Raw genomic sequence first — 19,467 nt, forward strand, 5'->3', positions numbered from 1 at the left:
TCTTTTCGACATACTGTTGCAATATGGTGGTATCTGCTTTAAAGAACATTGGCAATTGTGCAATTGTGTAGTGATCTAGTTTGCCATACGAGCGGGATATTTCGCATATGTACTTTCACGCAATCCAAAAGTTTTGTAAGGCCAAATCACGCGGGAAGTCAATGTCCAAATGACACTTGTTAGAAATCACATTCCACAACCCTAAACTCCCCGCCTCGCAACACGGCATATGCTTTTCTCCGGCCCTCTTTCCAAAAGATGTATTCACGGGATTGCGGGTTGGGAAAGGATGACGGTATTCGATCTACCGCAGGACAAAGAATAAGCACAGCAACTAGTGAACCCCGCATTCTGCGATCGCGTACCTTGGGTAAATACTCTCCCTACTACATGTCGTGGGGAGTCGGTCCCTGTGTTTTCCTCTCGTGCAAAAATGTGGGAGTATAGTGGGGACTCCAAAAACGTGTTGATAAGATCATCGTCCTTGAACTGGTATAAAACATCAGAATAGAGGATACTAAAAAGATTCTATTTTGGCACTCACCTTTGACCAACTGGCAACAGCGACGCCCAGCATCAACTCTATTCTTTTTGCCTCTTTAAAGAATTCCTCCTCATCGTCAATCACATTCGCTAACTGTCGTACAGCGGTTTCAAGTGAAGGTATTCGAGCTACCAGTGGATGTGTTGAGAGCGTAGAGTAGACAATGAGGATCATAGTCCGGAGAAGACTGTTGAGAAACTGGTTTGTTAAACAGGATTTAGGAAACTTTGACAAGTGACTGTAGCTTACATCGTGAGAACATTGTACGGGGATAGTGAGTCCAGATACGAAAGGACTTGGTTGGCAACTTGAGTGTGGTCAAAGAGAGGTGCTTGCATGTCAGCAGAAATGGGCAAGGAAGTCTGCAGTTAAATAACCCAGACATGAGACACACGGAAAGCGTCCATCCGAATCAAGACTTTGCATACCTTCCATATCTCTACCCACAAATTCCCAGGTTCTTTCATCCGCCCACTCAATCCTCCCCCACCTTCCCCCTCATCAATCCAATCCCGTGGCGAATACCATCTCACAAAATCCTCCAGCCCACATCCAGGATTCGCAGCCTTGAACGCTTCCATATCACTCTTCAGCTGCCGAGACTGTATTCGCATTCGCTCGATTGCGGCTTCGTGAGTCGTGCCAAGGGCTGATAGATGTGATTGCAGATTTTGGATCATATCTTCTGTCATTGGACCTGGATGCTGGAGGTGGGGTTCATAAATGGGAGTTGTAGGATCTGAGAGGAGGTAAATCTTGAGGGGCGCTTTGTCTCCAATGCGTTCTTGCGATGCGGATGATGGGATTGTAATGAAGGAATCAGTGAGGAAGGGCTTGGGACGCTCCCAGCTGCTGCTGATCTCGCTCCGCGGTATAGGAGGTTTTGAAGCGGTGCGTCGCTCGTGGTGTGGTGAAGCGACATCAATATCCTCCATAGTGTCAAAAAAGATTTCATCTCCATCAGTGTCGTCAGGATGATGTTTTGGCTGGGACTCTATCTCAGCACTCAAATCAGCCATGTCGACGGCTTCTTCGAAAGAGCCGAAGCTTCGCGCACCCAATGACCCAACTATCACTCCACCGCTGCCCTGACTTCCTGTGGCCATCTCCCGTTTCTTGATGTCTTCCCAACTTCGATCACTACCCCAGCTTGTCGCTTCTAAGGCTGGATGCCCACGAGGCGTGATAACTCTTTGTGGTGGTGGTGGTGTAGGTCGATTTACCTGTGGCTGTTGCATGTTCGCTGCATCTCCATTGGACAGGGACGTATCATCTGATGTGAGTCGTTCAAATAATCTCACAAGGGTACTCTCATTCGCAGAGGTGGAAGACTTTGAATTTCCAGGATCCAGACTCGTAACAGCCGCCGTTAAAGAATTCATGACACGCTGCGACAGCGATAATACTGAGCTCTCGTGCACCTGCTCTTCTTGCTTTCCCCCATCCTCGTTCTCCTCTTTCTCCTGCTGTTTCTCGCTCACGTCAATCTGTGTGTCATAGCCACCCCTTTCTCGTCTGACCTTGATACACCAATTCAGCATCTGCAGTTTTTGGTACAATATATTCCATTTCAGCTCCACACCTTCCTCACCAGCCCAAACACCAGGGATAGGCATGCCGACGTCCCAGCACATTCGAAATTCTCGACAGAGTTCCGGCCAAAGACCTTTTAGCATCGGTCCCATGCCCGCATCAAACCGAAGACATGATTCTGGAGATACGGCATCGAGCAGGCGTAAGGAAAGATTCCAGAGAAGGCTGAACTGGGGGACATATACTGGCAATTGAGCTTGGAATATTAGACTTGCGGTGCTGGGAACATTCGCCCTCGGTGGTGTAGGTTGAGTCGCGGGCGGTTGAGTGTCTGATCTCCACAATGCTTGGATTGCGTCTTCAATATCATTCATATCAACTAAGGCCCTTTTCGCTTCAACGCCAACCTGAGCCACACTTTTGATACGTCCAGGGATCTGCTCATCACTTTCGGAAAAGGTGTCTGCAACTATTCTCGACTCCTTCGACGCGTCCATAGCCCTTTTCAAAATGCCACTTAGAAGCCCATCACCAGGAGGCTCCTGTACATCCAGACTGACTCTCCAATCCGTGGACCATGGATCCACCTCGCCAATATAATTTTGCGGTGGTTTAGCCGGAAAGAGTGCTTCGAGCGTTATACTTCGAACAGGATTAGAGGCAGGTCCGAAAGGGAGTGTAATAATTTCGGTTCCGTCCTCTTCTTCATCCGCATGATCAGTCAAGTCTGTGGCAACAGTGTCCGGGGTGCTAATGTATTCTCGCCATTCTATCTCGTCCTCTTCAATGACGATTTGGAAGGACAGCGCCATCGATACCGTCAACGGACCTTGCGCACCACCTGCCATTTCCCGAAAACGCTAGCATTAGGACGATCTCAATGCCAAACATCATGATTACCTACTCACCTTGTTCCATTTTTTCCTGCACGAGTTCTACGAGACTTTCAAGCTCAGAATATTGCGGTGGGACATATGGGGCATGGATCATCCTCCACCGTCTCTCCTCGCGCCCTGTTCCCGCAAACATGTTCTTCCATTCCGGGCCCGTTGGTACGAAAACAGGAACAGAACAGTTACTATTTTGCAATGCTATGGCACCAGCTGATAATAACATGTTTGTCATGCTCAGACCCAGTGCGGCTCGGGATGATGTCCTGGTAGGTACGAGTGTCAGCAGACTCGATAGGCCAGTCCAGCGGTGGAGAGGTGTCATGGTTGCGGTTGTGAGGGGAAAATCGTGAGTACATTCGTGGTGATGGTATGTGAGGAGACATTCCGTTTCCCCAAAGCTTAGATATTCTTGTTTGACTGGGGATATTCCTTCTCCCACGGCATCGTTATCTAGGTTCCAGAGTGAGATCAACCGCTCAATGGATGATACAAGATACTCGAAAGGGGAGGCTGACTTGAGAGAATGCGAGAGGAGATGTCACCCGTGAGTTACAACCCGATCACGGAGGGAAAGTCAAACCATTTGCAGTAGCTTACTCACCGTGTAGTCGACTATTTCAAAAAAGTCGTCGTCGTCTTGGTTCGCCATGAACGTGAGTCGGACGAATCTGGGGAGACGGGGGATGCGGTCTAACACAGTTAGCACTACATAACAAATTCGTACGTCATCTCCTCTCGCAGAAACCAAAAGCTTTTAGGTACCTTGGCAGGATCTGGCAATTATCTGGTGTTCTGGCACCTTGCAAACTCAAGAAGGCCATGGAGGTCCGCCACGCGCGTCACGCTCCATGTGATTTGTATCATGCATCGAGGCTGCCGGCTCGCAGCGTTTCCAATTGCAACGACAACCAAGCTTATGCATACCAAGTGAGTGAAATCAGATCTCATTATTATAAAGAGTTCAGATACCCAACATGTTACATGCAACTCATCCAAAAAAAACAAAACCAAAAAATAGAAAATTCTCGCAAATTAGGAACTCTAAAGTAATTGTATCAGGGCATCCAATGCATGGTATCACAATTTTGCTCGCATCATGACTGGTATCAGATTTTTGTCAAAACACCCACCCCACCAGCTCTCCCTCCAATAACCCTTACCCAGTCCGCTACTTTGCCTACAGGCACTTGTCTAGTCACTGCATCAACAAATGTAGCCCAGGAAGCGACGGCTGGTCCTTTGGTCCCAGAGTCCACAGGTTCTGGATTATTATTTTCGTCTAACATAAGGAGGTGCTTATAGGCCTGGCTGGTTCGTCGTGCGGGAGAAAAACAGATAAATGTAATTTCCGGGCGGGACGTGTTGGGGGGGAATGTTACGCGGAAGGTAGTTTCGATCCGGGCCGAGCGTGCGTAATAAATAGCGTGAGATACAGTTGGCGGTTCTGGGCCGGGTTGTGGGGCCGTAAAGTTTGTCCAGCGGGTTAGATTGTGTATTTCCAACTGTACACCAATGTCCATGGACTCTTTTGGGTTCGCAGGAAGGTAGGGTTCGACTCCCAGCAAGCAAATTTTGGAAGATTCCAAACCCGTGACACTTCCTTCCACAAGACCCTCCTTCACGTCTTCCCGATCAATCTTGATCATCATTCCCCCACCCACCTGGGGCGGTTCGAAATCATACAATCGACACACTCCTTCAACAACTCCAGAAAACCCTCCCTCACAGTCAAAATCCACTTCCTCGGAACGGTAGGCCGTCTGCCCCCACTTGATCGCACCCATAGTGGGTAGAACGAGCACCTCAACCGTCGACGTTCTGTTTGCGATATCCCATGTCTCAGTGAACGTTAGCTTATGGGGACGCTCGGGTGAGAATGGAAACATCCACAGAGATGGCACATACGAAAGGACAAACAGAATGGCAAAAACCGCCGTTAGGAACGGAAGATGAATGCGATGACGGGTTACAGCCGGAAGGAAAAGGAGCGCCGTAAGGGTAGTCCAAAATCCGAAAAAGAGATCCACAATAGTCTCCGGTAGGCCCTCCGCAATAAGTGCAGGTAGGCCAACAATTCCAATCGAGATCACTTCCATAACATGCATGAGTGGTATAACACCCGCAATACACATCCAAAGGACCCAGACATATCGCTCGTATAGCTCCACCGCAACTCGCTTCCATTTCGCAAAACCCGAAGAGGTTGTTGTAGGCACCACGGTTTGATTAGATACAACAACATCCGCTCGCCACCATTTCCGGATGATGGTGCCCAGAGAAATGGTTACTAATACTGCCAGGGAAGAATAGAATGCAAATCCATAAAAGATATAAAATCCCATCAAGTTTCGTGTTGCAGCCAAGAGCAGAGCCGTGAACAAGAGCACTTGGTGAAATAGTAGGATACCGTACGGCTGCCATATATGCAGAGACGGGCCAGACGGTAAGATTTCACGATGGCGGGAACTGTGGTGAGTCGGTCTCAAAGGAGAAATTGGTGCGTCCTCATCATCAGAATCCAAAGACGCCACATCGGAATCATCCAGTTCCATTTCTCCATCTGTCTCTTCTCTGTGGGATTCATCACCTTCCCCGATGCTCGTTGGTAGCATGCTGTACAGCACCACGGGCTTCCGTCGTAATCGCGTTTTGATCGCCACCCACGGCCACACGATCTGAATACCACAGAGCGTGGCAAAAATCGCCATGCAAATCCACATCAGGTTTGTCCTGGGATGGCCGTAGGTGGAACCTCGATTCACCAAGGATTTGATGGTCGACAGCAGAAATACAACGAAGATCGACAGGGCAAACGTTGCCAATACCAAAACGAAAGCCTCAAAAATGGGTCGACCGTACCGTACTATCACTCGCTTGACGCCCACACGTCTGGCTTCTGCTACAGCCTTGAAGATTGTGCCAATAAAGACCGCAACAAGCAGAAGAGCCATGCCAGTCTTTTGCAAAACCCCGCTTGCCAGTACCATCTGTGTCCCGAGGAAATCATAATAAACAAAACCACCGCTGGGCAAAACACCTGACGGATCTTCGACTACAGCGCCTGGTTGAATGGAATCCAACAAGTCCGAACTGCAAACCAATTTCACCACCGCGACAACGTTGTCTCCCAACTGCTGCACACTCAACGCATTGGCATGGGTCAAATCATCTCCGAGCGAATGGTAAAGATATCGATGTGTGTAAAAGGCTGGACAAATATGATGTGAGTGTTCAACATCACTCGTACACACTCATTTTTGCCGCATTTACCTATATCCAGTCCAGGACGTTTCCCATACGCGGCGTAAGGTCGGTAATCCGTGTCGCTGCATTTCACTGCATTAAAGCGCACGTACTCGACTTTTGTACAAGAGCATAAGTCCAACGTACCTTCTCACGAACGCCATCATATCATCTACTAACACTGAGGCGTGTGGGTAGGGCGCTGAATTGGCATATGCTTCAACCATCTCATATGAATTGGTTCGAAACAGTAACGCACGACTTCCAGATGCAGTTCCCGTCCCCTCTGTCATTAACATTAGCGGATCAAGCAAATGTACTCAAAATGCACAGGTGCAGTTACCCAAGTTGATGAATGCCTTGACATCGGTGAACCACGGATGTTGAAGAAATGAGTATCCACCGAATAAACCCTAATCAAATATAATTCTTGTTCACAAAAGTTCGTTCCATGACAGTCAATGTGTGCTGGGATCATGAACGTACCAGTTCCTCTCCATTATTAAAAAGTAAAATAACATCGTGTTTAAGCACTGGATTATGAATTAGAGCCCTAACGAGCTAACCCGGCAAATGTGAGAATGCAATCATATAATTCCAACAAAATCACCTATCAAACCTCGATCATGACCGCTACTGCAATCCCATCATCGGTCACCCCATGTGATAACGGCGTCGAATCGTAGTGAGCCGACACGAGGAGGGCAGACCGATCCGTGGATGATGAACCCTGTACGCGGACGACAATGTTTGTCGATTCGTAGTATGCGTTCTTGTAAAGGAGATTGGTTGCATCATCACGTAAAATCTTGTGGGGCAACAATGATAAGTACAATCGATCCGTGCTTTCACGCCCTCCAAACAAAATACTGCACTCACAGTAATATACTCATCGGATCGCCCAAGAGAACTCGCTTCACTTTTGAGACGGTCAAGTTCGGATATCAAATACTAGGGATCCGGAACGTCACGTTGCATGATCCTCACATCCATGGTTCTCTGATAACGACTAACCTTTCGCACGTGCTCATTGCTCTCATCATTAATACTCCTCGGCTCCTTTCCAATCTCCTTCAACACTGTCCAGGCTGCTTCAGCTGAAAACTGCCCCACTTCATCTGCACCGATAACCCGCTTCGGCATTGCCCCTCGCTTCCATTCGAGTCGGATGCCCCACACCACAATAAAAAAGACAATGCATATACATAGGGTTTGAAACGTGCGTGGAGAGTAAGGATGGGTGCGGATATGTTGTATAAAATTTTGAATGTGACAGTAGAAGGGAATAGGAATGCGATGTGCTGGTGCTGACCGGGACGGAGAGCTGAGTGACCGTGTTGGCGAGCGGCGACCTGGAGAGCGTCGGGTCGGACTTGAAGGTGGTGAAATTAAGGGACGTGCATCATTGTCGCTATCCGCGGCGGGCGGCGAGGACGCCATAGTTCTTTTGGGATGGAACAAGTGTGAAGGATGCGTTCATGCCTTGCACCCCACTTGTTAGCTCTGAGGGTGCGAAAGCAAGCTCTGAAAGCAAACCAGGTGTCAGTTCTCGAAAACGTGAGGTGTCCCGTGACTTGTAATTCATTCAAAATGTCCCCCATGGAAGACAGCCACAGCCAACATGGTTCGCATGGAAACATGGGTTAACATGGTTAGATGATGGCATTCAACAGCTGCAACAACGACTCCCGCTGCTTGGACTTTTGCCATAGCTGCTTTTCATAAATGATACGTAACATATCTGTGCAGTTACAACTCAGGTACCTGTTCATGTCTCTGCACAAGTAGGCCAGGAAATCCACATCCAGTTTGGCTAAAAGGACTCAATGCGCCCTATATGCATCTGCACTCTCGAGATTTCATACTCGCAACCAGCAGCAAATAGCATCATGATATGCACCATGTATAATATTGTTGTGTGTGCGGGAGGAGAGCAATAATGGAGTGTTCTCTATTGTATAAATACTGTACTGAGCGCTAACTTGAATGCCATTGGTTGTGGCACAGTCATATACACTATGCTGAAATCGGATCATTAAATCGAGTGTTTTCTCTTCGACGCTTCGGGGAACTTGGTGAGTGCTTATATAAAAAAGCAACCCAGCACAAGGCCCGGCATCAAGACAACCACCACAAAATCATGAAGACCTCATCTCTTCCTGTCCTCGTCCTCCTCGCGGCATCCGCCGCCTCCGTGGCAGGCGACTGCAGGGTTCACCTTCCGGTATCGGGCTTCCCCGCTTGGATTAACGGCACCTGCATCGACAACCCCACACCTGGACAGCCCGGCTCGTACTTCCTCGCCCAAAAGGGGAATGAGTACGTGCTGCACAAGTGTTCGCAGAATTGCACCACCTGCGAAACCAAGGATATGTATTTCGATTGCTCTATCAATGCTGATGTACTTCAGCAAGTGCATAATATTACGCAAGCGCCTGTATGGGACAGCAGCAGCGGGGCGCGACAAGTCGGCGTGGGTTCCTTTTGGGTGGGGACGGGTTTGATCGTTGCTGGGTTGTTCACACTCTGATTTTTAGATAAGTCTGTAGAATAGATACAATCTAGAAGAAGAACTGTAGGAGTAGACAATATAGCCGATCTAGAACCTTGTAATCTATTTTAACAAAGATATAGAAGCCGGACCTGCCGCCTCCCTTCCCGTCGAGCAGTGAAGTTTGCATTAGGAGCGACCCGACGTCAATTAGCAGAATGCAGGCTTTTTTCTATTTTGTAAGTTAAGTGTAACCCTAACGTCACGTGCATTCGGACAGAATGACTCACACAGACGCGCAGACAAATTGACGGCAGTCCCGCCAAGCATTCCGCGCCCTGGTTGAGCTGCAGGCGATTATAAGAGTCTGCTTGAGGATGGGGGCAACTGAAAGTAAGCTTGCTTTTCGAAAGAGTGTCTTCCAACTTTACGAACAGAAGGTAACGAAATGCCTGATGCGACGCTTGGCTTGCCCCATGATCTCACCCAATTGACTTACAGTCTTGCCAATTCTCGGCTGCGTTCATATACGTTTCTATGGCAACATGAAAGTTGACCGACAAGAGACTCGTCGCGAACAAACCATCAAACACACTCACAAAGTACAGGCGATCATTCCCACTATGGCATCCGAAAAGGCACAAGAGTTGATGGACCAAATCCGCCGCGAGGTGGCCATGCAAAACTTTCAAGAACTCTTGTCCGTAAGTATCAACCTCCCAACTCAAAAGCTTTGAACATGACTTAAATTGACAAACATAGAAAATCAATACAAAATGCTTTGCAAAATGCGTAACAAAACCCGGAACAAAGCTCGATAGTTCAGAACAGGTTTTGTTTTCGTTTGCTTACTTTTGGGAAAATCTCACCAGGATTGCTCATGTATTTCTAATGCCCATTCCGACTTTTTACATAGACTTGTCTGCAACGATGCTCGGACCGATACCAAGAAGCTTGGAATGTGGTATCAAACACGTATCTTCGAAGAGCTCAAAAAGAGAATGCTTTGTAGAGAGTTTTTTTGGCGTCCTTGCATAATAGAAAATAGTTCTGGAGCAGATTTTGTCCGGTTGTTGATATTTCTTCTTGATTGGTCATTGGATGCTACTAAACTGTGTAGATTATGCTGTCGTTACGGTTTGGGCGCCCCATATATATGTATGAGGAGGAAGGCTCCTCACATAAATATGATTGGCGTCGTATCAGTGTATTCCAAAGCGGAAGTCGGCAGAGATGTGGTCGGACCCCAAATGAATGTTGGGTTGAGGTTGACACATGGCGTCGTTCAGTCCAGGATCCTTTTTACTTTAGCTTTCATCTAGTTGTTCAGGAAAAGAGTTAACAATATTGACAGAAAACCCCTTCAACTCGACGTGGTCAAATCCAGCACCAGCATCATTCTCGAACGTAACTCTTGCAATCAAAATGTACGCAAATATATATATCATATTCATTATCATACAGCAAATCGGTTGCCAATATATCGACACTAAATGTATTTCCACGCCTGGCACTCCTCAGCCAAACAATTGTCAACAACCTTGCACTCCGGCACGGTTTTGGACTTTTCTAGAAAGGTTTTGATGACAAAGTCAATTGTGTGATAACGTACGCTTAGTTGCACTGTTGTGGGTTGATCCTGAAGTAGGAGGAGTGGTGGAGGGCTGTTAATGTCATATATACCTAGAAACAGATCAGCATCTCGGACACAGCAAGGCAAAAACGTTGCGAGAGAAGAGGACGTACATTCATAGCCAGTATGACACTTTGTTTCCAATGCATAGTCGAACCACCAACAACTACTAGTGGGTCCATTGCACTGCCCCAAGTAAATTGGATCACCAGTATTTCCAAAATGATAGATGGGCAGCGTTTTGAGAAAATCCGTGTAATCCGGTTTTTGGTCTGGAGGTAGCGAAGGTAGCAAGCCGAGTCGAAGGGCATAGGTTAAGTCACCAGGCGCTTCGTATGCAAATGCTGGCAGGTCATTCGTTAATGCTATGAGGGAGGCAAGGGCGCCTCCCAGACTGTGACCAGCTAACCAAATACTGACACGGGACGGAAACCATTCCCGAACGGCTAGATACATGGTCTTGGTTGTGTGTTAATAGGATTGGTAGGAACGATGGGAATACGGATAGGGGTGTACCTGTGCAAGATTATAATAGGATCTAAGTAATTAAAGAGTTAATAATAGAAAAGGAATCAGAGGAAAGGGAACAGCAACCCACCCATCGAAATTCGAATTTTGGATCAAGCATTTCATATCGCACTCATTCTTGCCAGTCGGACAGTCGCATATAGGCTTCCATCCCCACCCAGCCTTTGCACAGCAACAAGAAAACATGATATTGTCCTTTTTCCAACAAAACATTAGCCGATCCCCTTGATGTTGAACTTTAAATGAGCTCTTACATTGTACTTGTCCTCATTCGACGATGGACCCCCTCCTACAGGAGTAGCCAGCGTTGTACCTTTGAGCACAATGACGAGAACTTCTTCGTCTTCATCAAGAAAAACGTAAGAGGCTAAACTTTTGCCTTCGCCTTTCCACCGAACCGTCTATCGCGCAGTGTTGGTTGTTGAGACATTACGCAAAAATAAACAACTACCCCAAAGGACTTACCTGATTCCATCCAGGAATATCGACCCAACCTTTATCATCCTAGCAAAGTCATGAGTGTCCAATTGTCAACAGACCACAAAACACTGACAACCCTACCGGCTCCAAGTACGCATCATGTGTCATCAACCCCAACGACAACACCGTCTCGGGGTCCGTATGATCCGGTATTCTAATCGGCTTTTCTTTGACATGCACCTGCTGAATGCGTTGTCCCCTCCATTCACTCCAGACGTTTATGGTGCCCTCATGGTGCTTAACAGTAGGGTATACAGGTCGGTGCTGTAATTGTGAGAGGTCATAGGATTTCAGATAGAGTTTTTGGGTTGCTCCTTCTTGGGTATAACCGTGTTTGATAATGTGGGTCAGATGGAAGCGAGAGGTTTTAGGAGCCGAATGCACAGATTCAACGAGTAGGAGCAGCAGATAACACAATATGGATGGACAACTTGGTAAGAGAATAGAATGGGTGCGCATTTATATAGGTTAGAGGTAAGAGTATTATAGGTGGTATGCAGGAACTGATGGGAATGTTGACTGTCGTATGCAGGGGATGAGCTTTTTGCAGTCAATCCGTTATCTCAACGAGATGAGGACGCGTCAGCATTTGGACGCGTGACGATCACCATATCAGACGAAATGCAAGGGATCAGATCGAGAGGGATGACCAATTGAGCTTTTTACTTTGCTTTGCCTACCAATATGGAGGGCCATTTACTTTTTTCAAACGACATGAAGTCGTCATGAAATGCCGGAGGGCTGCCAGCACTGTTTCTCAGATATCTCGTTGTATATAATGGCAATCTCCTCCGGCCCCGACATTACTCACCGTACTTTTCGAATCCATCAAACACCGTCATAGAACCAGCAACAAATGATGACAAAAAGTGCGATACCTGATCCGTACAAAACTGGCATTGGACCAGTAACGAAAAGAAGGAAAACATTACCACATGTTTTTTCCCACTTTGGCATCGTAATCTATAGCATTATAAACTGTTCTTGATTACGAGTCTCTCGTAATGTCTGTCCCACCCTCCGAGTTACAAAGCACAGAGTTGACACTCTCCGACAAAACAGCGCAATGGAATCCTGATTCGCTGCTATGCTCCAACCGTGAGCGAAACGAGAAACTGGAGAGCTGAGACATTGTAATGCCGAGAGCTAAAAACAAAGTGCTGGAGAGTCGCCATATGATAAAGGTTCATCCCCGGAGGTTAGATAACAGCACTGGGGGATCGTTCGTAATCCAATCACAGAGCAATCGTAAGTATCCTCTAGTAAAAACACAGAAATCTCCGCTCGTTGTTCAAACAAAATGTCATAGTGACTATTGTAACGTTCAACGTGCGCAGAACATCTTTTGGCCCCAGCGTCGCTTGCCGCACAAGACTAGATACATACAGGTTATAGGTCACCGTGCCATCATATAAAATGACTGTGCCACATGTCGAACGTGCACACATACCGCTGTGATTTTTGTTGTCGAATTTGCCGACTGGGAAAAGCATTGCAAAAGGGCGGACTTTTGTGATCTCCAACGCCACACAAGTTTGCTCTCGAGTTCTTTGAACAAGATAAAGAGCAAGCTGAAAAACCCCATGCCCGTCGCCGATTTTTTTTTTTTGGTTTTTTTTAAAAGGACTCGGCTGTTGTCTGAAGAATCATAACAAGAGTATATCCACCTCCGATTGGAGCATACCCAGTTTCTGTCAATGATCGGACGAGTATACGATGTGTTGGGATCCCTTTGGGGCACGGTCACAACGGTATATTAATCTTTTGGATAGGAACTCGTATTCAATCCCGTATCCTAACAGTTCTGGACTAGCTCGTGCAACCAAGAGAAGCCCCAAACGGCGACGGTAAAAACGAGTTTACGTTTACCTTTACGAAACAATGCTTTGAGCAAGTCATGACGAATCCTGCGCTCTTTTCAGAGTTTAAAATGTTTAGTTTGGTAAGAGGCTGTCTGTTGTATGATTTATTTTCTGTTCTTTTGCTCACCATGGTATCTTTGTTGACATGGTGGTATGTTCCTTTCAGACGCTACACTGCCACGAGAATCTCGTCTTTTACGAATCTGTACAAGAGCTGGAATCCCTTCTTACCCTCAAAGTTCCCTCATATGTGAGCCCATCGGCTCTCTCTCGATTCGTGCATGCCGGGACAGACTCGCATCCCGCCTCGGCAACACCGTCACCCGTTCCCATCCCTTCATCTCTGCTCGGCCATTTCCTCTACTTTCACGCCTGCTACCTCACTCTGGATGCGCCGACCGAAATCAACCTCCCGTCCATCACCCGCCAAGCCATTGCGCTCCGAATGATGAACAGCACGCAGGGACTCTACAGTGACGTGTTTGACCGAGCAATAGATGAAGTCTTGAGCATGATTTATTTTGACTCATTTGGAAAGTTTGTGGAAAGCAAATCTGGATGCATTGGACAGCTGGAAGGATTGGCTGATGTACGACCAGAGTCTAAACGCAGCCTCCCGCCACGTCTGGTTCCAATCGTACGAAATCTAGCTGATACAGCGACGACCGTACGGACACCCATGACTTCGACCTCGTTTGATTTGGACTTTGTACGGTCGAATCGGAGTTCGGACGGAGCGAGCGACTCTGGTGTGTCCATCATGTCGACGAGATCCACTCGGACGGTTGCATCCATCAAAATCAAGCTTGCGGGTGCAAAGAAAAAAATGGGAAGAGTCGGGCGAGCCGTCGTGGTCGGGATGAGTCCTAGGAGTGCGAGATGACATGCAACATCATTTCAGCAATGATATGGGTACACAAGGGCGATAATGTGCATGTGCGTGTGTGCGTGTGTGGAGGGAGTCAAAGAGATAAAAGAACCTCATCCTTTTGGGCATTCAAAAAAACAAAACGATCATAATGGCCTCTCCCAAATGTACAGTTTATTAGATATTTCTATAGAGTATGACTAATAGATGGGATACGATTCCCTTAAAAGCCCCTCTTTAACAATTGGTTGCTCCCATGGGAGAAACAGACCCTTTCTTCCCATTTGTCATGTTACGTCAGCCACCATGGTAAAAAAAATTCGAGTGCAAAAAATCGTATTTCTTACGTGTTTCTCTTCTTCTTTTCTCTACCGGAGAGAAATCTACCCGTGAGAGAAAAAAGGAGGAGGGGAGTCTGAGTGTGTCATCCGTTTTGACAGTAAGAGAGAGAACAAATGTGCGTCAGAGAGATTTCAGGATAAAATAAAAAAGTGGGCTGAGGGGGGGGGGGGGGGGGGGAGGAGGAAGGGAAATACAAAAAGGGCTTTCGCTGTTGAGCCCTCTCCCATCCGTCTCCCACCCAATAGATTATCAGAAGCTATGCCTGCCAAGCAGCCCATTGAATCCTTCAATATAAAATCATCACCTCTCGTCAGTGAGCGACAGCAACCCACTGAACTCTATCATCGTCGTCGATCCGTTCGCATCATGGAAAAGGTGGCTCGTCGCTTTCGTGAGCACTTTGGAGAACATGTTCATCGGGATCCAGAATCTGGCAAAGTTCTGTTTGCTCTGCACCCAGAGAAACGTCGCACCGCTATCCAGGCGCCTCCGCCGCCTCCCCCAAGAATGTCCCGAAGAAAGAGCTCAATAGGAATCGTTTCAGTCAAAGCCATCACTCCAACAGACTCTGTCGACCTCATGGATATCATTGAATCTTACGCACGCCCAGACTCGTGCGCATCTCCCGCCGCCGACTTGGTCCGCTTTTGTTCCGCCCGCCGCGGGTCGGTTGCAGTCGGAACACCCATGAGTGAGATTTCTATTGATCCTTTTGAGCACGTCTCAGAGGAAGATCTTTCTCGCGAGACAAAGGATCCAAATACAATTCACTTGGTCAAGCAAAAAGTGGACTTTGAGGAACTCTTACGCGGACCCGATAGTACTATCAAGATATCCCTCACGCCCAGGATTATCCAGGCTGGGCAGACTGCATAAACATAGTTATTTTTACATATTGATTCCCCGATTTCGTAGAGTGTATATAGTTTTTTTCTTTGCATTCTTTGGCATTGCATTGACAAGTTTAATAGTTTGGTGCATAGTGTGTGTTATGTATATCATTTTCAATAATTTGAACAAGTTTGGAAAGTTACTGTTCGGTTCTTGGTACACTCAAGTGATTCCATTATTTTTGTTCCCGCCATTTAATGACATTTAATTTGCTTATAAACTACAGTGAGATTGCAACACTTCCGCTTGCTTACTAGTTAATTACAGTTTTCCTTGATATGCACTGCATCTTTGCATCCTTCGTGTGCACTACATTTTCGCTTGAGCAGTATCCAACACGAACCGATATCTCACATCTCCCTTTCGAACCCGATCTATCGCCTTTTGACAATCACGGAGAGGTAAAACCTCGACCTGAGCTTTGACATCATGCTTGGCCGCAAACTCTAGCATGTCTTCCAATTCTGCCTTGCTTCCAATGGCACTACCCACAACAGACACTTGCTTTCCAGTCAATGAGAACGGGGGGATGACCAGGGGTTCTTCGGGAAGTGACACAATAACGAGTTTTCCATGAACGTCGAGAAGGCTCAAGTAAAGAGGCCAGTCTTGGTTGCGGGGATTCGCACAGCAAAGGATCAAGTCGAGCGTGTTGCGGTATTTTTTGATCTCTGCCTTATCGCCACCCATGTTTATGAATTCGTGCGCACCCAAACGAAGGCACTCGTCCTTCTTTTTGGGCGAATGTGAGATGGCAATGACGTGGGCGCCCAATGCTCGAGCCCATTGAAGACCTAGGTGGCCCAAACCGCCAATACCCAAAACTCCAACACGCTTCCCAGGACCTGCACCATGACGCTTCAATCTAGACCAAAAAAAAAACACCTAGTGAGCTTTGGGATTCTTGGATGCGGCATGAACGATGCAGAGACTTACGGCGCGTAGGTAGTCAACCCGGCACAGAGTAACGGCGCGGCAACAGTCGACTCGAGCGCTTCCGGCAATCTGAACGCATATTGCGCCTGCAATCGAACCTTGTCCGCATATCCTCCTTGTGTCGTTTCTCCATCAGGATACTTTGACGCATATGTCCACAATTTGCGATCGCAGGCATTATCATAACCACGATCACAGTCTCTGCACTTGAAACAGGCATAGCATTGAGCTCCAACTCCAACCCGATCACCGACATTGAGATGGGTGACTTTGGCCCCTTTTGCCGTCACTTGGCCGACAATTTCGTGGCCAGGAATAACCGGGTAAGGCGTCGGTCCCCATCCAGAATCCTTTATATTGAAAAATACCAAAAAAAAAAAAAATCAATGCCTCATTCTCGATCCAACAAAAGTGATCAACATTACAGATCTTACAATGGTATGAATATCACTTCCACAGATCCCACAGTAGTGGATCTTGATCTCGACATCCTCTTCTCCAAGGGGACGAGGCGTGTACGCAAAAGGCTTTAGCTCACCCGATTTCTCATAGGCAGCATATCCGTGAAACTGTTCAGAGGTCATGATGGGAAAATGTGTATCAAAGAATGGGTGTGGGGAAACGAATGGTCAGTTTTTATAGCGTAGCGTGGGGTAGAATGGCACAGTCATTCGTTTGTCAGCAACAGGCCCCCCGGTGGAATTTCATCCCCGACCCGCCGTCTCTCAATGCATTTTAACATGGATGGCGTACAGGGAATGTGTGATGTCACTGTGGATTACTACTGTGGAACTTATTTTGGATTCCATTTTGGGCTGACAAATGGATCGTCTTCATTCTCGCCCATGGCCATTTTGCTTGTAAGTTTTGGTTTTCCCGAAAGTGACATTTGGAAGTTTTCAGGACGATCGACAAGGTAGCAAAAATATGTTGCAAGACATGGGCGTGGGGGGCATTTGGGAATGGTTTGACTGGTAGCAAGTCTATAATTATTTTTTGGGATCACCGCTCCCTGGTATTATTATTATTTCCTCACTCGTCCAATCACATGACCAACATTCAAGTACTGTACCACCCGTCTCCCAGGCATTAAACGATGACGATCGCTCGTCAGCGTCGTGGCACCTTAAATGGTCTCTCGAATCTCGTCCATCTCATCCACCCTCCATGCATGTATATTTATTAATCTGTTCATGAGCATAGTGCGCAAACATCAAACTTTTTGATCCCCACACTTCGTTCATCATCCATCAAAACAGGTTTTCTCAACGTTTGGTTTTTTTTCCAGACTGTTTTGTCAATCACAACAAGAGGATTCTTCCTCTACGATTGAGAATGTACGATTGAGGGACAAAAAGCGCAATCCAGCTTTTCCAGTAAAATAACGTCCAATAGAAATAATCAGCCTATTTCGTTCAGCCGCATGGGCGGTGTCGGTTCAGTTTGTAAGCCGTCCGTAAAAGGTGTTGGTTGAGACTAATGTGCACTTGCCGGAGGAGCGGGCTGAGCTAGAACTTAAAGTTGCGGTCAATGCTGCGGCTGCTACTACTGCTACTGAGCCCGTCGATCAATTATATCCTTCCGCTACTCTGATTCCTGAATAGGTGCGACCGGAGGCCGCGGCGGAAACGGAACCCTGTACACAACCAGGAAACAAGAATGAACATTCTGGAACTGAATACCCCACTAGCTGAAGTTGCTGAAAGTGACTGGAATTGGAAAAGCGAGCTGCACCCGACTGGTATGGTTTGGATACATATCCGGGGAGCTTGGGCTTTTGCACTCCTTATTGAGCGGAAAATCAGTTGAAGACTGCCCTCATAACTCTACTTGAGCAAGGATTTGCTGAACGGCACCCCGGAGCGGGATGCCTGGTCTTGCAAGAAGGAGTTTGACCAAATCTGCTTAATGTGGTAAGAGGTTGACTCTGCATTCTTGATTTTTCTTTCATTAGGAGGTTGACCGGGTTCTGCGCCTTGTATGTGAGGAGGTTGGTTTGCCATCATAATACGCTCGTCTGGTGTATTTTGTCAGGGTACAAATAACAATGGGCAGCTTCTGGTACTCGTCGCCACTGCTACTGGAACCATCTTCTATTAGACTCGCTCAATGCTCTTTTCAAATGATGATACTTTCCAATGTTTGTGCTGGACGACACTTGAAGGAGAGGTGGTCACTGTCTACTGCATCTCGATCTTTTATGGATGTAATTTGGTCTTGTGAGCACGATCAGGTTTCAGTGCCTCAGTGAGTACGTGCATTTTTGTGCTCTAGTAACCCCGTACAAAAAGAATGCAATGCTAGGTCATAGCATAATGTCACTTTGGTACTAGTGTGGTTTCGTTGTTCAGTGAAATTCCAGACTGCTTACTGCATCCCTGATTAACCTTTCCTAGGATGGCCAGCGGCTGACTCAGCATACCTTGATGTTGTCACCACATGGATGAGCACTAATGAATTGGCCCATGCTAACAAACGCTTACAAGAGATCAAAGTCGATTATGTTTCCTGGATATTTGAGCATCGTTGCGCGAGGAACGATGGCTTTTGAGGAAGCACTTGGATCTATAGTTAAAGGTTGGACGCCCATTCTTTGCCTGGTAAATGAGATGCAAAAAGACAGAGTACGATCATTACAGGCGGAAGAACACCTATGGCACACAACTGTCATGGCGGCTCTTCGAGGAAATTAGCGCTCCCAGAAAGGCGCATCTTTTTGGTTACAAGGTATATATATTGACTCTATTTCGCCCATTCAGCAACCATGCACTCCACATACTTGCACCAAAACCCCTCATCAAAACGGTATACATGCAGATGTCCCTCCCCAGACATTTGCAGGCGTCGCAAACAAAGCCGTCCCCGTTTCCCTAAAACAGCACCAGACCAATAACCCCAGAGGCCAACACACAATCGCAGCACAGCAAGCAAAAAGGAATCCAAGCGTAGGACCGACGACTTTGCATCGACATGGGTTGTCAGTTGTGCCAAATTGACAGCAAATCACGGGGAATGGAAGCGACATGTGTGGTTTTTGTGAGATGAGATACGCTATGAATGGAATGTATCAAGATGAGCCTTGTGCCTTGTCTCCAGTGTCACCATTTGCATATTACCTTGAGCCCTGGCAAGAGACGACAGTAATCGCGGTGCTGTTAAGCTCCGAAAGACAAGGGCAAGGTCAAGACGGTCAAATAGTCAAAGGAACGGTCGGGTAAAACGC

At 47.1% G+C, this 19,467-nt stretch overlaps 8 protein-coding genes across 8 annotated transcripts; 4 read left to right on the forward strand and 4 right to left on the reverse strand.

Moving 5' to 3' along the window:
- Positions 1 to 35: 35 nt before the first annotated feature.
- On the reverse strand, positions 36 to 3,780 carry SPPG_00899 (uncharacterized protein). The gene is made up of 8 exons (XM_016749227.1): positions 3,733 to 3,780; positions 3,572 to 3,660; positions 2,986 to 3,484; positions 973 to 2,918; positions 794 to 906; positions 545 to 731; positions 366 to 489; positions 36 to 304 (listed from the first exon to the last, which is right to left on the reverse strand). Exons 2-8 carry the CDS (start codon positions 3,617 to 3,619, stop codon positions 180 to 182), a joined length of 3,042 nt encoding a protein of 1,013 aa, XP_016611452.1. The 5' UTR covers positions 3,620 to 3,660; positions 3,733 to 3,780; the 3' UTR covers positions 36 to 179.
- Positions 3,781 to 3,901: 121 nt separating this feature from the next.
- SPPG_00900 (uncharacterized protein) lies at positions 3,902 to 7,722 on the reverse strand. Its single transcript, XM_016749228.1, has 8 exons — positions 7,228 to 7,722; positions 7,093 to 7,164; positions 6,833 to 7,021; positions 6,700 to 6,774; positions 6,557 to 6,626; positions 6,361 to 6,499; positions 6,241 to 6,296; positions 3,902 to 6,178 (listed from the first exon to the last, which is right to left on the reverse strand). Exons 1-8 carry the CDS (start codon positions 7,651 to 7,653, stop codon positions 4,077 to 4,079), a joined length of 3,129 nt encoding a protein of 1,042 aa, XP_016611453.1. The 5' UTR covers positions 7,654 to 7,722; the 3' UTR covers positions 3,902 to 4,076.
- A 559-nt stretch (positions 7,723 to 8,281) lies between these two features.
- On the forward strand, positions 8,282 to 8,855 carry SPPG_00901 (uncharacterized protein). The gene has a single exon (XM_016749229.1). The coding sequence runs from the start codon at positions 8,354 to 8,356 to the stop codon at positions 8,741 to 8,743; it is 390 nt and encodes a 129-aa protein (XP_016611454.1). The 5' UTR covers positions 8,282 to 8,353; the 3' UTR covers positions 8,744 to 8,855.
- Positions 8,856 to 8,983: 128 nt separating this feature from the next.
- Positions 8,984 to 9,764, forward strand: SPPG_00902 (uncharacterized protein). Its single transcript, XM_016749230.1, has 4 exons — positions 8,984 to 9,144; positions 9,206 to 9,408; positions 9,467 to 9,535; positions 9,621 to 9,764. Exons 2-4 carry the CDS (start codon positions 9,250 to 9,252, stop codon positions 9,714 to 9,716), a joined length of 324 nt encoding a protein of 107 aa, XP_016611455.1. The 5' UTR covers positions 8,984 to 9,144; positions 9,206 to 9,249; the 3' UTR covers positions 9,717 to 9,764.
- Positions 9,765 to 10,116: 352 nt separating this feature from the next.
- Positions 10,117 to 11,920, reverse strand: SPPG_00903 (uncharacterized protein). The gene is made up of 7 exons (XM_016749231.1): positions 11,427 to 11,920; positions 11,331 to 11,369; positions 11,120 to 11,266; positions 10,936 to 11,060; positions 10,854 to 10,875; positions 10,451 to 10,796; positions 10,117 to 10,387 (listed from the first exon to the last, which is right to left on the reverse strand). The coding sequence occupies exons 1-7, from the start codon at positions 11,802 to 11,804 to the stop codon at positions 10,194 to 10,196; spliced, it is 1,251 nt and encodes a 416-aa protein (XP_016611456.1). The 5' UTR covers positions 11,805 to 11,920; the 3' UTR covers positions 10,117 to 10,193.
- Positions 11,921 to 12,826: 906 nt separating this feature from the next.
- SPPG_00904 (uncharacterized protein) lies at positions 12,827 to 14,309 on the forward strand. The gene is made up of 3 exons (XM_016749232.1): positions 12,827 to 13,096; positions 13,159 to 13,287; positions 13,374 to 14,309. Exons 1-3 carry the CDS (start codon positions 13,043 to 13,045, stop codon positions 14,088 to 14,090), a joined length of 900 nt encoding a protein of 299 aa, XP_016611457.1. The 5' UTR covers positions 12,827 to 13,042; the 3' UTR covers positions 14,091 to 14,309.
- A 276-nt stretch (positions 14,310 to 14,585) lies between these two features.
- SPPG_00905 (uncharacterized protein) lies at positions 14,586 to 15,450 on the forward strand. Its single transcript, XM_016749233.1, has one exon. The coding sequence runs from the start codon at positions 14,676 to 14,678 to the stop codon at positions 15,291 to 15,293; it is 618 nt and encodes a 205-aa protein (XP_016611458.1). The 5' UTR covers positions 14,586 to 14,675; the 3' UTR covers positions 15,294 to 15,450.
- On the reverse strand, positions 15,417 to 16,908 carry SPPG_00906 (uncharacterized protein). Its single transcript, XM_016749234.1, has 3 exons — positions 16,679 to 16,908; positions 16,245 to 16,594; positions 15,417 to 16,173 (listed from the first exon to the last, which is right to left on the reverse strand). Exons 1-3 carry the CDS (start codon positions 16,826 to 16,828, stop codon positions 15,618 to 15,620), a joined length of 1,056 nt encoding a protein of 351 aa, XP_016611459.1. The 5' UTR covers positions 16,829 to 16,908; the 3' UTR covers positions 15,417 to 15,617.
- Positions 16,909 to 19,467: the final 2,559 nt, after the last annotated feature.

This window comes from Spizellomyces punctatus (assembly GCF_000182565.1).
Source record: "Spizellomyces punctatus DAOM BR117 chromosome Unknown supercont1.2, whole genome shotgun sequence".
Classification (NCBI taxonomy): Eukaryota; Fungi; Chytridiomycota; class Chytridiomycetes; order Spizellomycetales; family Spizellomycetaceae; genus Spizellomyces; species Spizellomyces punctatus.

Bases quoted from the DNA above. Each gene is read 5' to 3' on its own strand.
- SPPG_00899 (XM_016749227.1), bottom strand. From the start codon at position 3,619: ATGGCGAACCAAGACGACGACGACTTTTTTGAAATAGTCGACTACACG. The intron at 3,485-3,571 runs GTGAGTAAGCTA...CATTCTCTCAAG, and splicing joins TTGAAATAGTCGACTACACG to TCAGCCTCCCCTTTCGAGTA. The intron at 2,919-2,985 runs GTGAGTAGGTAA...GGGAAATGGCAG, and splicing joins GCAGGAAAAAATGGAACAAG to GTGGTGCGCAAGGTCCGTTG.
- SPPG_00900 (XM_016749228.1), bottom strand. From the start codon at position 7,653: ATGGCGTCCTCGCCGCCCGCCGCGGATAGCGACAATGATGCACGTCCC. The intron at 6,775-6,832 runs GTTTGATAGGTG...TTGCCGGGTTAG, and splicing joins CAGTAGCGGTCATGATCGAG to CTCGTTAGGGCTCTAATTCA. The intron at 6,500-6,556 runs GTAACTGCACCT...TGTTAATGACAG, and splicing joins CAAGGCATTCATCAACTTGG to AGGGGACGGGAACTGCATCT.
- SPPG_00901 (XM_016749229.1), top strand. From the start codon at position 8,354: ATGAAGACCTCATCTCTTCCTGTCCTCGTCCTCCTCGCGGCATCCGCC.
- SPPG_00902 (XM_016749230.1), top strand. From the start codon at position 9,250: ATGAAAGTTGACCGACAAGAGACTCGTCGCGAACAAACCATCAAACAC. The intron at 9,409-9,466 runs GTAAGTATCAAC...TGACAAACATAG, and splicing joins ACTTTCAAGAACTCTTGTCC to AAAATCAATACAAAATGCTT. The intron at 9,536-9,620 runs GTTTTGTTTTCG...CTTTTTACATAG, and splicing joins AGCTCGATAGTTCAGAACAG to ACTTGTCTGCAACGATGCTC.
- SPPG_00903 (XM_016749231.1), bottom strand. From the start codon at position 11,804: ATGCGCACCCATTCTATTCTCTTACCAAGTTGTCCATCCATATTGTGT. The intron at 11,370-11,426 runs GTAGGGTTGTCA...TGACTTTGCTAG, and splicing joins ATGATGCGTACTTGGAGCCG to GATGATAAAGGTTGGGTCGA. The intron at 10,797-10,853 runs GTACACCCCTAT...CACACAACCAAG, and splicing joins CCTATTATAATCTTGCACAG to ACCATGTATCTAGCCGTTCG.
- SPPG_00904 (XM_016749232.1), top strand. From the start codon at position 13,043: ATGATCGGACGAGTATACGATGTGTTGGGATCCCTTTGGGGCACGGTC. The intron at 13,097-13,158 runs GTATATTAATCT...GTTCTGGACTAG, and splicing joins TTTGGGGCACGGTCACAACG to CTCGTGCAACCAAGAGAAGC. The intron at 13,288-13,373 runs GTAAGAGGCTGT...TGTTCCTTTCAG, and splicing joins AGTTTAAAATGTTTAGTTTG to ACGCTACACTGCCACGAGAA.
- SPPG_00905 (XM_016749233.1), top strand. From the start codon at position 14,676: ATGCCTGCCAAGCAGCCCATTGAATCCTTCAATATAAAATCATCACCT.
- SPPG_00906 (XM_016749234.1), bottom strand. From the start codon at position 16,828: ATGACCTCTGAACAGTTTCACGGATATGCTGCCTATGAGAAATCGGGT. The intron at 16,595-16,678 runs GTAAGATCTGTA...TTCAATATAAAG, and splicing joins GAAGTGATATTCATACCATT to GATTCTGGATGGGGACCGAC. The intron at 16,174-16,244 runs GTAAGTCTCTGC...TTTTTGGTCTAG, and splicing joins GGGTTGACTACCTACGCGCC to ATTGAAGCGTCATGGTGCAG.